This window comes from Kwoniella dendrophila, chromosome 11, assembly GCF_036810415.1.
Source record: "Kwoniella dendrophila CBS 6074 chromosome 11, complete sequence".
Classification (NCBI taxonomy): domain Eukaryota; kingdom Fungi; phylum Basidiomycota; class Tremellomycetes; order Tremellales; family Cryptococcaceae; genus Kwoniella; species Kwoniella dendrophila.
The window spans coordinates 465,490-479,912 of NC_089486.1; the positions used below are offsets into that span (position 1 = coordinate 465,490).

A 14,423-nucleotide genomic window follows, 5' to 3' on the forward strand; every position below is an offset into this window, starting at 1 on the left:
GACGCGACGAAGCAACAACGTTAATCTCAACATCCTCCCAATATCCCATTAAACTGCCTTGCTGTCATAATAGGCCATATATACATATTCTTATAGACCCAAGTCTGAAGATATATTGTAACTGAAGTATACCATTAACATCATCGATTCGAATCTTGCCTCTCCCTTCGCTATTCCTTGGAACAATCTATCAGATATCAGTGAATATCAAGGCGTAATCGCCAAATCATCAATATGAACTCATCTTCAACGTGTTATACAATCATTCACGATGATTTGATTGATGCTCCTTCATCTCAAGATTTGAGAAATGCTTTACAAAAAGGATCAGATGATGTTAAATTGGAAACTATGAGAAGAATCATAGTTAGCACTTTAAATGGTCAAGGTCATGTTAGTTATTCTAGTTACAAGCAGTCTATTAAACAAAACTAACTAAATATCTATCCTTCTAATAAACATAGCCTACACTCCTCATGCCAATTATTCAATATGTAATGCCTTCCCGTAATAAACAATTGAAGAAGATGTTACATTTCTACTGGGAGTGAGTGAAAAACTTGATTGAGCAATGTGAAAAGCCATGACTCATTTTGTCACAACAATATTTTAGGATATGTCCTAAATTGGATGAAGCTGGAAAGTTGAAACAAGAGATGATCTTAGTTGTGTAAGTTACAAATATGATTATCATCAGAAAACACAGCTAACTTACTATCTACTGTACAGTAACGCTATCCGAAATGATTTGGTGAGCTCAATATGGAATATCGATATATCTTAAGCTAACTCCCGCATCAACCATTAGCAACACCCAAATGAGTATATAAGAGGAGCCACATTACGTTTCCTTCAAAAGATTAGAGAACAAGAATTGTTGGAACCTTTAGTACCTACCGTTAGATCATGTTTAGTGAGTTGCATGAAACCCTTTTTGGCGAGCTTTTTAGCAGACAACTCATTATCATCAATCTCATTCAACAGGAACACCGACATTCTTTCGTTAGAAAGAACGCTGTATTTGCAACATATACGATATATCAAGATCATGAACATCTTATACCCGATGCTCCTGAATTATTAGATACATTCTTAGTAGCTGTAAGCTTTCTCGCACTTCCGCGATGGCCTCACATGTGCTGATCGCGCCCCTAATCGTTTCTGTTTGCAGGAATCCGATTCAACATGTAAACGAAATGCCTTTGTTACCCTTTGCAACATTTCTCAACCTACGGCAGTTCGATATTTACTCAACAACTTTGATCAAATTGCAGGCATGGATGAATTGATGCAAATGGCTGTTATTGAATTGGTTAGAAAAGAAGCTAAAACTGAAGGTGGACACAGAGTGAGCTTGCCAATTACATCTTGAGTTTTTTGGTATCAGGACATTACTGATCAACCTTTATAACATTTCACAGGCTAAATGGATTAGATGTATTTTTGAACTCCTTAACTCACCCTCGCATGCCGTCAAATACGAAGCTGCAACTAGTTTGACTACTCTCACCCAAAACCCTGCTGCCGTCAAAGGTGAGCTTCCGCATGATAACCCGACAAAAGGATATAAGCTGACAGTCCGAATAGCTGCCGCTGCCGCTCTTGCCGAGCTGATCGTCAAAGAAGCCGATAACAACGTCAAACTCATTGTTCTTGATCGATTCGACAACCTTAGAGCTAAACACGAACATGTATTGGATCCTATGGTTATGGACATCCTTAAAGTCTTATCCAGGTAAGATGAAATTGATTAACATTCTCAGTGAGAAAGCTGAACACCTTGCATAGTCCCGATATGGAAGTAAAGAGAAAAGCCCTCGGTATCGCTTTAGAGATGGTAACAAGTAGAAACGTTGAAGATGTTGTGTTATTCTTGAAGAAACAACTACAAGGTACTCTTGACCAAGACTTTGACAAGGTAAGCTCAACATTACAAGGACCCAAGAACTCCCATAACTTACTGACTCTTGGTCTGTTTCCAAAGAACCTTGAATACCGACAATTACTCATTCAAAGCATACATTCATGTGCAATCAAATTCTCTGAAGTTGCTGCCAATGTTGTACATGTGCTCATGGACTTCTTGGGAGACTCAAATAACCCTTCAGCAGTCGATGTCATATCGTTTGTCCGGTAAGCTACAGGCTACTCATCGTTCTGTAACGAGCATATTAGCTGACACTGTTCGATTGCTTTAGTGAGGTCGTTGAGCGATTCCCAGATCTTCGACCAGCTATCACTGAGAAACTTGTTTCAACATTCGGAGACATCAAATCTGGAAAGGTCTTCAGGGGCGCTATGTGGATTGTAGGAGAGTATGCTACTGGACCTTCAGATATCAAGAGAGCTATACAGGAGATCAGAAAAGTATTGGGTGAAATCCCCATCCTGGCGTCTGAACAGGTCAGCTATTATCGAACTTTTCTTATATGACCACCCGCTGATCTGTTCCCAATAGCGTTTGCTTGATGAGGCCGAAGCCGCGGATGATAGTGCACCAGAAAAGGAGGAAGCACCTAAAGCTGTTACGACAACAAGAGTTTTAGCTGATGGTACATATGCTACTGAAACGGTGTACACTTCAACAGCTCAAGCAGCAAGATTAGAACAAGTTCGAGCAGCTACTAAACCACCATTACGAGCTTTAATTCTTGGTGGTGATTTCTTCACCGCATCAGTACTAGCTGCAACTCTCACCAAACTTGTTCTCAGATTCTCTGAAGCTCAATCGGATTCACAATCCATCAATACTCTTCGAGCAGAAGCTATTTTAATTATGACATCTATCATCCGGGTCGGTCAATCTAAATTTGTCGCTGTGCCAATTGATGAAGATTCACAAGAAAGAATAATGAATTGTATAGAGACTCTTGCGGAATTACAATCATCAAAGATATTACAAGATGTTTTCTTACATGACACTAAAGCTGCTTATGCTAAGATGGTAGCTACTGAAGAGGTAAGCTATCATGAGCTTGTGGCGATGTCTGAGAATGCTGTATGCTGACGAATAACAATCTTCACAGAAAAAAGCTTTGGAAAAGAAAGAGAGAGAAAGTAAAACTGCAACTATACAAGCGGATGACTTGATAAGTTTCAGACAGTTATCGAAAAAATCTACTCTTGGTGATGTTGATGACGTGAGTGAAGCGTATAATGATTCATCTCCAGGTGGTATATGGAAGCTAACGTTGATATTTCGATTAGTTCGATGATTTGGTCGCAGCAACAGGAGCAGCTGAAGTTCAAGATGATTTCGTTTCAAAATTATCAAGAATTTCACAATTAACTGGATTTTCAGATTCGATTTATGCTGAAACTGTCGTAACATTATCACAATATGATATTATATTAGATGTTTTATTGGTTAATACAACAAATGAAACAATGCAAAATTTAACTGTAGATTTTGCTACTTTAGGTGATTTAAAATTAGTTGAAAGACCTGCGGCTGTAACTTTAGCTCCACATGGTTTCCACAGTTTAACTGCAACAGTAAAAGTTTCATCAACTGAAACTGGGGTTATATTTGGTGCTATAACTTATCAAAAACAAGGTGCATCAGATTCAGATGTTACGATTGTAATGTCGGATATTCATGTAGATATTATGAGTTTCATTAAACCTAATTATGTGAACGAAGCTCAGGTAAGTTCTTTCATCTTTTCGCCGAAGGATGACAGAAGCTGATTCCCTTGTGAATTGTACAGTTCCGATCTATGTGGACTGAATTTGAATGGGAGGTAAGTAATCTTTAAGCCTGTTATTCTAGAATCAAAGTGTAAAGCTGATTTCCTTATCGTTCCTGTCACATAGAACAAAGTTGCCGTACAAACCTCTATCTCAGATTTACGAGCTTATCTCGACCATTTACTTAAATCTACACATATGGCTTTACTTACACCTGAAGCTGCTTTATCGGGTGATTGTGATTTCTTATCAGCTAATTTAGCTGCTAAATCATTATTTGGTAAGTCAATTTTTGTTTTGATTTGCTTGTAGCAAGATCAAAAAAGCTGATTATCGTTTGATTTGTTTTCCTTCAGGCGAAGATGCATTAGCGAATGCATCAATTGAAAGAACAGAAGATGGATCAATTACAGGTCATGTTAGAATAAGATCAAAAACTCAAGGTATAGCTTTGAGTTTGGGTGATAAAATCACTTTAAGTCAAAAAGCTCTTAAATAGGGATATTGACTAGGATTGAAAGATAAATAGATAAAAACTCTTTGTAACGATTTCTATTCTTAAAACGATTTATGCAATACATTTCACTGGTTAATTCATGCTTCATCCCATACCCCATACCAATCTTCTGGCTTGTTTGTGATTTACAGTAATCAGTTTAAGAATTGAAGCTAAAATGAGATCTTCGGTGAACACCGCTAGCAGGCGTCCGCTAGGCCTAGTAGGTCGCGTTAATTGACGTTCCTTCAGGTTGATGTCCTCAGCGTAAGCAATGTTATTGTTGTCGTCGTGGTGACACACGCATTAGATGTATCGGTCTTCATATATATCTGCGTCTGAAAGAACCTGAAAAACCGATTCCTTGAACCCGATGAACGCGGTTGGCGAAGAACAAAGCGAAATAACCAGCATCTGAGATAAACCGAATATCATTGTTCCTCCTTCAAGAGAATTGAGCGACATCAATAGAACAAACGCTTCATTGCTTCTTTTACTTTTACTTGAGAAGTTTGGCCAAGAACATCCCAACTGAATCCAGTCATATAATAGGCCAAGAACGAAATTATCCGCGTTCTTATCGGTATAGAAACGCTCAACAAGTATGGGTCAATCATCTTCACTACCAACATCATTACCAACAATTGCATTACATTGTTTGAGAGTAGCAGAATTATCACCTACAGATGGATTGATTGAACCCTATTTCGATTATTTAATTGGTATATCAACTGAAAAAGGTGAAAGTGATTTATCAAATTTATCATCTTCGATAACTTCAACGACAGAAGAGAACAATATTAACAACAATAGTAGTAATAATAACACATTAAATGGATTAAGTAAAATTATAGAAGAAAATGAAAATAAATTAATTGGTTTAAAGATTTATAATGCTAAATCACAACGTATAAGAGGTGAGTTTCATAGTCTAGATTGGTTTAATTCATTAAATATACAAGAGTAACTTTCTTCAATTTGATGATGATGAAATATATCATGCTTATTCAATTTTACTTTACAGACGTTCAATTAACTCCATCAAGAATATGGGCAGAAACCTTATTATCATCTAACAATTCCACAACAATATCGAACCAAAGTATAGATAATACACCTACCCCTAAACCTAAACCATCTTTACTTGGATTATCATTAAGAGTTTGTAATCCTGCTAATGCTTTAGAAAGTGTTTATCACGTTTTAGATGTTTTAGAAGGTTCACCTGCAGAAGTGAGTTTGTGTTTGGTTCGTTCCCATCCTAATCACATCTCGCATACTAAATTTTGTTTCGTTTCGTGATTATTCTAGATGGCTGGTTTAGTACCTTGGGGTGATTATGTATTAGCTTGGTCAGGTGGTCCATTACATTCAGAAAATGATTTCTATAATCTGATAGAAGCTCATGTAGATAAACCTTTAAGATTATTTGTGTATAATTCAGATTTAGAGTAAGTTGAATTTGAGGAATCTATACTCACCGTTATTGCCCTCTTCTTCTCGCGCAATCCTGCTATTCTATCAACACCACGACCGTACGAAGGGGCTGATAAGCGCGTCTCATTCTTCCAATAGTAACCTTCGTGAAGTGATTTTGTATCCAACAAGACAGTGGGGTGGTGAAGGTTTGATAGGTTGTGGTATAGGGTAAGCAGTCTTATACGATCAGCCGAATCAGTGAAATATCTCCGTTTTGGCAGCTTCTGATCTTCTATTTTTTCGACTTTCCAGATACGGATTATTGCATCGAATACCGAGACCTTCGACGCCTCCTCCTTCTTCTTCTGTTGGAGGAACCGTAGATGGATACTTCAGTACTAATGAATCAAGCCGAATACCGGAACAAATCGCTTCGTAACGGTTACCATGATGCATTATTATGACCAGTCTGATGCAAATGTACGGACATTGAGAGACTACACACGAGCGTGCACGTACTCGATTGGAGGGCATCGAGTCAGCCAGGCAGTGGGTAAACACTTTATGCTGTCCCATCCTCTGGATTTGGGGTACTACCTGTCTGGCGGATCTTGCGGCGATTGACCCAAGAGGCAAAGCGAGTCCTCATGATCTTTGACGATGATCTAACACCAAAATAGACATTGGAGCTTGGCCATTCATAAGTCAAGGTCGACTGCATACGACTGTCTTGGAGAGTCATTACCACTTAGTCGGTAATGATGCGCTGACACAAAGTTGATGCTGTTACGTTGAGACGATCGACAAATGAGATTTCTTGCTCGGCATATATATAGTTCAGGTTAGGACCAATCACAACAAGTGCCGAGTCCTCTTAGTTTGTTACACGATTGCTACCTCAATCACTGACAGCACGGAGTAACAGGGATCATACCAGCTTCAGATAAGAGAGGCTCAATCAAAGAATTCGAAGACGAGTGTCAATGAATGGACCTGAATGGCGCAAAGTCCACCAGAGACTGTGATCATTCATGTGGAATAGCACAGCCAGACAAAGAAAGTTTTAAGGTCACTTTCGACTGGAATCTCAATAAAGATACTGATCGAATCCGGTTTTCCTCCTAGGATGGCAATAATTGTTGTCTGCTAATTTAATTGACCTCGAGTTTATATTGACTGATGATCAACTGTTCCCATGGCTTGAGCTTTCATAGGGCACATACATCAATGAAAACATATGATATTGTTTTTGACAGTCCGTCATGCAATACAATATGTACTACGGAATTTCTATCTACTCTAAAGGGATAGCTTCGTCGTTGCTGAATCGTGGTTGACGAGTTGGACAAGTCAAATTGAATGAGGATACGCAACATGGATTGATGAGTAGAAAGCAGAAGCAGCATAAATCTGATCTCATTCAATCTCACCTCACTTCGACCTCTGTCACACGGCGAAGAACCATACAAATCATAGGATGATATTATAAGACCCAATTGTGCTGAGCTCCCAGTCATTGCAGACATCAAGGGAGCGTTCACAAAGTCATGGTCTTGCAGAAAATGATCAGCATGCATATGAAGTACAACAAAGTAATTTACAGATTGAAATTGTAGCAAAAAATTATCATACTCTTTGCCTTTTCCTATCACCTCCATTAGAATATCCTCCTCCACCACCACCACCACCACCACCACCACCTCCTGCTCCACTTTGACCTTTAGCAAAAGGTCTACTCTTTTTCTCTTTACTTGCAATCTTTTTACGTTTCTTTTCCATTGCTTTCTTAACAGCAGATTTACCACCTTGTTTTTCAAGTGATTCAAATTTGGATTTAAGTAATAAATCACGTTTCTCACCTATAACCGTCAAAGATGTATAAGCAACATTTCTGTTTCCATCGAATATCATATGATATTACGACTACTTACTCTTTTTCATATACCAAGCACCTTTACCTTGTTCTCTTTTATCTCTTTCTTCCTTTTTAACTCTTTGTAAAACGTTTCTTTCTCTTTCTTCATTTTCATTTTTAACTAATTTTGTTCTTACCCTATTTAATTGTAATTCAATTTCTTTTCTCTGTGATGTCCTCATTGGTTTTTCTGCCCAAGGACATGTTCTTTCTAATTTTTCTGCTTGTTTCAATTGAACTCTCAAAGATTTCAATTCATCTTTTAACATTGATGGTAAAAATGAATATGATGCTGAATGTAAATGTGAATCTAAATTTCCTGCTGACACCGATGAAAATCTTGGATCACGTCGATCCTGTATCCAAAAAGCGAATGAAAATCATTTAGAGCCGAATTTCTTATCCTGTATATGATATTAAGAAATTAAAAAGCGTAAGAAAACTTACAGGTTTATGTATATCCACAACTTGTCTATTTCTTGAAACCTGTCTCTTCGTACTCATAGCTGTTGGTCTAGGATATTAAATAACAAAGTCAGCTATTGAAAAAGCATGAGGCGGTATTTGCATTTTAGCCTACGCATGTTTATTACCCCTTTTCGTACTACCCATCTCAGGCCCACTATCACTGTCGTCGTTCTCACTTTCACTCCCCCTATCTCTTGTCTGAACCGTCTGGGAATACGGATCAACTGTAGTAGCTTTACCTTTGCCTTTTTGTAATTGAGCTAATTTAGCTTTTATAGCTAATACTTTGTCTTCTTTACTTGATGAAGACGATGAAGATGATGAAGATCGTTGTTTATTGGAAGATAAGGATTTCTGAGCTTTGGCTAAAGTTGACAAAGGTAAAGATCCAAGGTCTACAGTCCGTGTTAGGTTAGGCTACTTCCTTCCGGTCAATAAGCTGAAGACTTTAACAAAGCTCACCATTCTGTAGTCGTTTCTGTACCGGTTAATCAAAATGAGCAACATGGTAAGTGAAGTACTTCGCTTCATGTGCAAGGATTCGAACATCACTAAGGACTTACCAATTGCAAATCCTCTTCATCATCTTCATCTTCGCTACCACTCTGGCTATCTTCATCACTATCGTTCTCATCATTCTCATCCCAATCATCTGCCTCCCATCTACCTGTACCTTCCTCCTCCTCCTCCTCTTCTTCTTCCTCCGATCCAGAGCTCTGCCCGTCATCTTCTCCTTCAGGGGGTGAATCGTAATCATCTGCGAATTCATCTACTTCAGAATCATCTTCAAGGTAATCGTCTTCCACATCTTCAGCAGGCGGTGGCGGTAATCGAGATTTTGATCTTGAGGTAGAGCCTTTCGCCATCTTTGCTGGTTATCCAAGGGGGTATAGTCTTGTTCACCAGAAGATGAGTTTGCTGAAGCTATGATTAATCTGGATTCTGAGATTTATATGTATTCTGAGATTTATATGTATTCTGAATATTTCAATGCAGATTTAAAAAGTCGAAAACAAGTGAAGATCCTCCACTCTTTGAATTTTTGTTGATTTCGTTATTTACGCATGAACGACTCACGTGGTGTTTGCGAGGGGGATTAGACTTGATTTCTAATCGAGGAGGTCCGTGCTTTGTATATAGCTTGTAATGGTTCATTACGATCTTTCTCTTACCCCCTAACTCTACTTTTCGACCCTGAGCAAACGAATAAACCCGTCTTTACCAACATCAACATTGCATGATTCTCTCGTTCGCGTTCCCTTTTCCTCGACATTACAAGAAGAAGGTTACTGTTATTAGTATCGATACGAGGACTACTCACCAACTTGAATCTACCTGCAGACAATACATTCGAGCACCCACTTCTAATCAAGATGTCATCTGTGCAAGCCGGACCCTCTCATTCTTCCCAAACGCCAACTTATCCTCATCAAGGTCAACAACCACAACCATCCGGTGATAACAAAAGAAGAGCTGAAGGTGATGCAGACTCTGTTAGAAGACTGTACGTATCGTACCTTCCAGCTTCTCATGATTGTTGTTCTCTGCATCTTGTGAATTTTGTCTAAGGCTGACCTACGCGTAATATATCAGAAAACACCCCCGTCCACCACTACCTCCTCCTCACGTTTTACAAGCTTTAGTACCGGATTCACCAGCATTCACAGATTTACTGAAATTAGAACAAAAGTTGGATTGGACAATATTAAGGAAGAAAGCAGAAATTAATGATGCTTTAGGTAGACCAACAAGAGTAAAAAGAACTTTACGACTTTTCATATCGAATACAGCACATGACCAAGAATGGCAAAAACCTCAACCTGAACCTACACCAGCTGAACATCAAGAAAGTACAAATGAAAATGCAGAAGAAAATTCGATAGAAAAGAAAGAAGGTGGTGATGGCGATGTTACAATGGGGAACTCAACTACGAATACGACTAAAGCCACTGAAGTAAAGCCAGAAACGAAGAAAGAAACTATAAGTCCGGATGTAGATGTAAATACAGGTAAAGGTGTGGCAGGGTGGGTAATGAAGATTGAAGGTAGATTACTTGATGTGAGTTTGGGTTTCTTCTTTTGGACCGCTCTTACCACGAATTAATTTGGTATTCATGTTTGATCTTCTCCTTTTGTAGTCTGGAAATGCAAGGATGGATAGAACAAAAAGAAAATTATCGACGTTCTTGAAAAGTGTGATTGTTGAATTTGATAATAGAGAAGCACCTACTTTCCCAGAAGGTAACATAGTTGAGGTGAGTTATCGCAATCAACATAATACTTGATGAGAGAAAGGAAACTGAAGGCATTTACCGTTTAGTGGCATGCACAAAACCTTACACCTCCATTAGATGGATTTGAAATAATGAGAAGAGGTGATCAAAATGTAAATTCAAGGATTATAATACATTTATCACATTATCCTGAAAGGTTTAAAGTTTCCGAACCTTTATCAAGTTTAATTTCAATGAAAGAAGGTACAAGATCAGATATCATAAATGCGGTTTGGAAATTAGTTAAAGTTGTTGGTGCTCAAGATAAAGATGATGCTACGATTATAAAACCCATAGGTGGTATTGAGAAGGTGAGTGAGATGGTTTCTGATCCTAGATTAGCTATGTGAAGTATCTGCTGTGGCCGAAGCTGATGTGCATCTATCGCGTCACAAATAGATTTTCCCACAAGGTAAAGAAACAATAGCATTCCATCAAATACCAGAAATGGCAACTAGATTTTTGACTCATCCTGATCCTATTGTTATACCATATGAAATACAGTAAGCTTCCGTTTTGATGGTCATGCTCAATGAATTCACAAGCTAAGCTTACGATTGAATGTTACTCTAATTCTTAGGGTCGATAAAGATTTTAATTTCCATCATAAATGTTTTGATATACCAATTGAAATTGAGGATCCACTAAAATCAAAAATGTCATCTTTAGTTTCAAGCTTAGAAGGTAAAGAAGGTAAAGAAATTGTACAATTAGAAGATAAAGTGGGTGAATTAGCTTATTTTGCAAGAGATATAAAACAAAAGAAAGATTTTTTGGAATCTTTTGCGTAAGTTCTGAGTTTCACTCTGTTTCGCTCTTTCTAGAGACACATCATTTCATCATTCTATTACTCATGAAGAGATAACAAACCTTTGACGATTTCATAAAGCTGATATCACATTAACATATAGATCAAACCCACAAGCATTCATTCAAAATTGGTTAGCTGCACAATCAAGAGATTTAGATCAAATGCTAGGTTATCAAATCGGTACACCAGGTTTAAATGGTGGTAATATACGTGAGGAAGATTTGAGAAGATCCGATTTATTCAATTTACCTTGGATCAACGAAGCTGTTACTATTCAAGAATCTGTTAGAATGGAACAAGAAAGGAGATCAAAATCTCAAGTCCCACATCATAGATAGATTATTAAATAGGATTATTATGTAAAATATGTACAGTGCATATATGCAACAATTGACTGAAAAACAATTAGTGATAATTAATTTTTGACATTAAATGCATATGCAATATTTTCGGAACCGCACTTATTTGAATCTGCCTATACTTTATATCGTCTGCAATATTAATGAATGGTTAGCTACCTTGAACCAATGAATTCTAACTAAATTGAATTACCCACCTTCCAGACCTTGAGAAGAAAGTCTTCAATATCCAAATTTGTAATCTTTTGAAAAAGTAATGAAATGAAGGATCAATATTCCATCCACTACTCAGGGACAAAGTTTGTTTTTTTTTTTTTGGAACTTGAAAGATTCCACTTACAATGACATTGCAGCTATGATAACACATTCTAAAACTGTAAACCAAAATATTCTTGATTGTGTTGATAATACAGTTGAGAAATTTCTATGATGTCTAGTATGGAAGCTGTTGGTTTTACAGATAAACGATTAGCTAAAACCATTACTTTCCATTTAAAAGTAAGGAACAATGCCTCTGTATTATCAATAATTATCGAGTAGAACAATACATACTATTTTTGTGTTCTTGTTATACTACTTAATAAACCACTTATTTTATAAGTACTTTCCTCTAAAGAAGAAGTATGTTCTTTTAATGGTTGTTGTTGCGCTGATAATACACGTCTAGGTTCAGATTCTACCATTATACTGCAATTGATTGATCCAAATATCCAAGTTTATCAGTGAGATATTCAGCTGTCATATGGTAAAAGTACAAATTAAGACTTACTCAAAATCAAGTAATTTATCTGAAGTATAAGCTTCATTCTCGAAACAGAAACTGTATTCTCCGACCTAATATAAAACATTGTTAGTCACATACAGTACTGCATAGTATACTTGAACGTTTACATTTGAATCAGGTATTAGGCCTATGGAAATAGATAAAAGAACAAAAAACTCACTTTATTCGCTGTAAATATATAATCACCTTGTTTCTCCGCTACACCTTCTAAAATCACTTTATCATCTGGATCCATTACTATATAATCTATTTCAAAATTACCACCTGATTGAACGGCAAAGTAGAAGCCTGAAAATTATACAAAATTGATCAGTTCATGGTCAATCGTATAAACACGGAAATCATGGGATGTATTTCTATTGAAATATCCCTTCGTAACCCTCTAAAATATATCATAGACATCATCCCTGCTTCCATTTTGGCATCTTCCAGTAGAGGATCCAATATCTATTACTTACCAACTTTCTCCCCTACTCCATCTACATCAGCATAATAACAACTCCTCTCATTAGCACCCAACATTGCTGTAAGAGCGGTAGCTGAGATTTGAGCTGCTCCCAAAAGCCCCAAAGTAATAGATGAAAATATCGTCCGGCGTGATAACATTTTTCCTTGTTGTTCTGCGTTTTTTCTTTGGGTGATTTCTTATGTCTCTCGTCAAAGGTCGTAATGTATTCGTGAACTACTTCTGATGTATTGATACACAGTAGATTATAACGGTGAAATATGAATATACCATTCAACTTAGATCAACCATCCTCTCTTATTTCTTGTCTAACCTCGACTTTATTTGTAGAAATCGAGATGACACGCGACACCAACACGTCCGCCAATTGTGCCTACGGTGTGAAATTAAATACGTTACCTATATAATGCTATAACAATACTCGGCTATGTCACAACAATAACCTGACAACTTGGTATGCTGCGTTCACTTTAAGATTATTGCACTGATTTTTGATTTATATCATATCATACAAGTTCCACAATAAATTGAAAAACATTACATTTGACGACATTATAGTAGTACACTGATCACTCTTTGACAGGGGCCTTATCAACAGAAAGCACACTTCGAAATTACTTGAACGACACAAACAATGGCAACACCTTCATGGGATAACGCTCGACGTCATGCTCGAGCATTAGAAACAGCATTAGATAGTAAATTATCAACTTATTCAAAATTAGCAGCAACTATAGCTAGAGGTGGAGGGTCAAGTAAAGATCAATCGAGTTTAGAACAAGAAGATGGGGATGGTATAGGTGGATATAAATTGGTTGAAGAGGAAATAGAAGAATTATTAGGAAAGGTTAGTCTGAGTTAATGTTCTTGATGTTCAAATTCATTTTATCCTGAAAATAGTCGACCATGATGATAATCTAAATTGATTTTGATTTTTGCCTCTCCTTATTGGGCCCTTATAGCTAGAACAAGCAATAGACGATCTATCAACATTAATAAATTCACCATCACAACCACCTTCAGCATCTATGCAACATGCTGCACAACGTCATAGAGATAATTTAGATGATTATAGAAGGGATTTCATAAGGACGAGGGTGAGTTTAAGTCTTTCTGACAATCTATGGAGAAACAGCTCTGCTTGGGATGCTAGCTTAAAGATGATTTTTATATAAACAGGGGAATGTTGAACAAACGATAAGAAGATCAAACTTACTTGGATCAGTGAGAAAGGATATAAAGTGAGCTTTAGCTTTACCCATTATCATTATCTTTAACCCTTATAGTAGGCTTTAAAAATTATATAACCTGACATCCTGTCTCTATACAATTTTAGTGATTATAAAAAAGCAACAGATTCACAAACAGATGCATTACTTCAAGATAGAAGTAGAATAGATTCAAGTCATAGGATGATTGATGATACTTTGAAGTGAGTCAATCTAACTATGTCTATCTTTGTAACAAAATCTTGTTCATTTTGATTTGACTGATTTGGTATTATCATGTTATAATTACAATCTTATAGTCAAGCATATGCGACAAGAGAAGATTTCGCACAACAACGTGGTCTATTATCTTCAATTGATTCACGTATGGGTGGTGTTTTATCACAGATGCCAGGTATAAATTCTTTAATTACCGCAATACGAACAAGAAGAAGGAGAGATACTTTGATTTTAGGTTGTGTAGTAGGGTTTTGTGTAATACTATTGTTAGGTTACACATTTGGCTTCTAAACC

At 37.1% G+C, this 14,423-nt stretch overlaps 6 protein-coding genes across 6 annotated transcripts; 4 read left to right on the plus strand and 2 right to left on the minus strand.

Moving 5' to 3' along the window:
* Positions 1–234: 234 nt before the first annotated feature.
* Positions 235–4,189, plus strand: L201_007728 (uncharacterized protein; the record flags this gene model as incomplete). The annotated part of the gene is made up of 18 exons (XM_066223434.1): positions 235–393; positions 465–547; positions 614–670; positions 730–751; positions 809–913; positions 985–1,101; positions 1,172–1,348; positions 1,422–1,533; positions 1,588–1,735; positions 1,789–1,918; positions 1,985–2,133; positions 2,199–2,403; positions 2,459–2,959; positions 3,027–3,140; positions 3,208–3,648; positions 3,711–3,743; positions 3,817–3,970; positions 4,047–4,189. 18 exons carry the CDS (start codon positions 235–237, stop codon positions 4,187–4,189), a joined length of 2,850 nt encoding a protein of 949 aa, XP_066079531.1.
* A 601-nt stretch (positions 4,190–4,790) lies between these two features.
* Positions 4,791–6,044, plus strand: L201_007729 (uncharacterized protein; the record flags this gene model as incomplete). Its single annotated transcript, XM_066223435.1, has 5 exons — positions 4,791–5,103; positions 5,211–5,419; positions 5,498–5,637; positions 5,762–5,833; positions 5,918–6,044. 5 exons carry the CDS (start codon positions 4,791–4,793, stop codon positions 6,042–6,044), a joined length of 861 nt encoding a protein of 286 aa, XP_066079532.1.
* Positions 6,045–7,231: 1,187 nt separating this feature from the next.
* On the minus strand, positions 7,232–8,854 carry L201_007730 (uncharacterized protein; the record flags this gene model as incomplete). The annotated part of the gene is made up of 6 exons (XM_066223436.1): positions 7,232–7,464; positions 7,537–7,876; positions 7,968–8,034; positions 8,101–8,383; positions 8,451–8,466; positions 8,552–8,854. The coding sequence occupies 6 exons, from the start codon at positions 8,852–8,854 to the stop codon at positions 7,232–7,234; spliced, it is 1,242 nt and encodes a 413-aa protein (XP_066079533.1).
* A 507-nt stretch (positions 8,855–9,361) lies between these two features.
* On the plus strand, positions 9,362–11,410 carry L201_007731 (uncharacterized protein; the record flags this gene model as incomplete). The annotated part of the gene is made up of 7 exons (XM_066223437.1): positions 9,362–9,492; positions 9,582–10,047; positions 10,127–10,243; positions 10,309–10,572; positions 10,661–10,764; positions 10,842–11,048; positions 11,173–11,410. 7 exons carry the CDS (start codon positions 9,362–9,364, stop codon positions 11,408–11,410), a joined length of 1,527 nt encoding a protein of 508 aa, XP_066079534.1.
* A 137-nt stretch (positions 11,411–11,547) lies between these two features.
* On the minus strand, positions 11,548–12,821 carry L201_007732 (uncharacterized protein; the record flags this gene model as incomplete). The annotated part of the gene is made up of 7 exons (XM_066223438.1): positions 11,548–11,563; positions 11,629–11,673; positions 11,772–11,876; positions 11,984–12,118; positions 12,201–12,265; positions 12,376–12,503; positions 12,674–12,821. The coding sequence occupies 7 exons, from the start codon at positions 12,819–12,821 to the stop codon at positions 11,548–11,550; spliced, it is 642 nt and encodes a 213-aa protein (XP_066079535.1).
* Positions 12,822–13,315: 494 nt separating this feature from the next.
* On the plus strand, positions 13,316–14,420 carry L201_007733 (uncharacterized protein; the record flags this gene model as incomplete). Its single annotated transcript, XM_066223439.1, has 5 exons — positions 13,316–13,528; positions 13,644–13,778; positions 13,861–13,922; positions 14,018–14,113; positions 14,210–14,420. 5 exons carry the CDS (start codon positions 13,316–13,318, stop codon positions 14,418–14,420), a joined length of 717 nt encoding a protein of 238 aa, XP_066079536.1.
* Between the last annotated feature and the right edge of the window lie 3 nt (positions 14,421–14,423).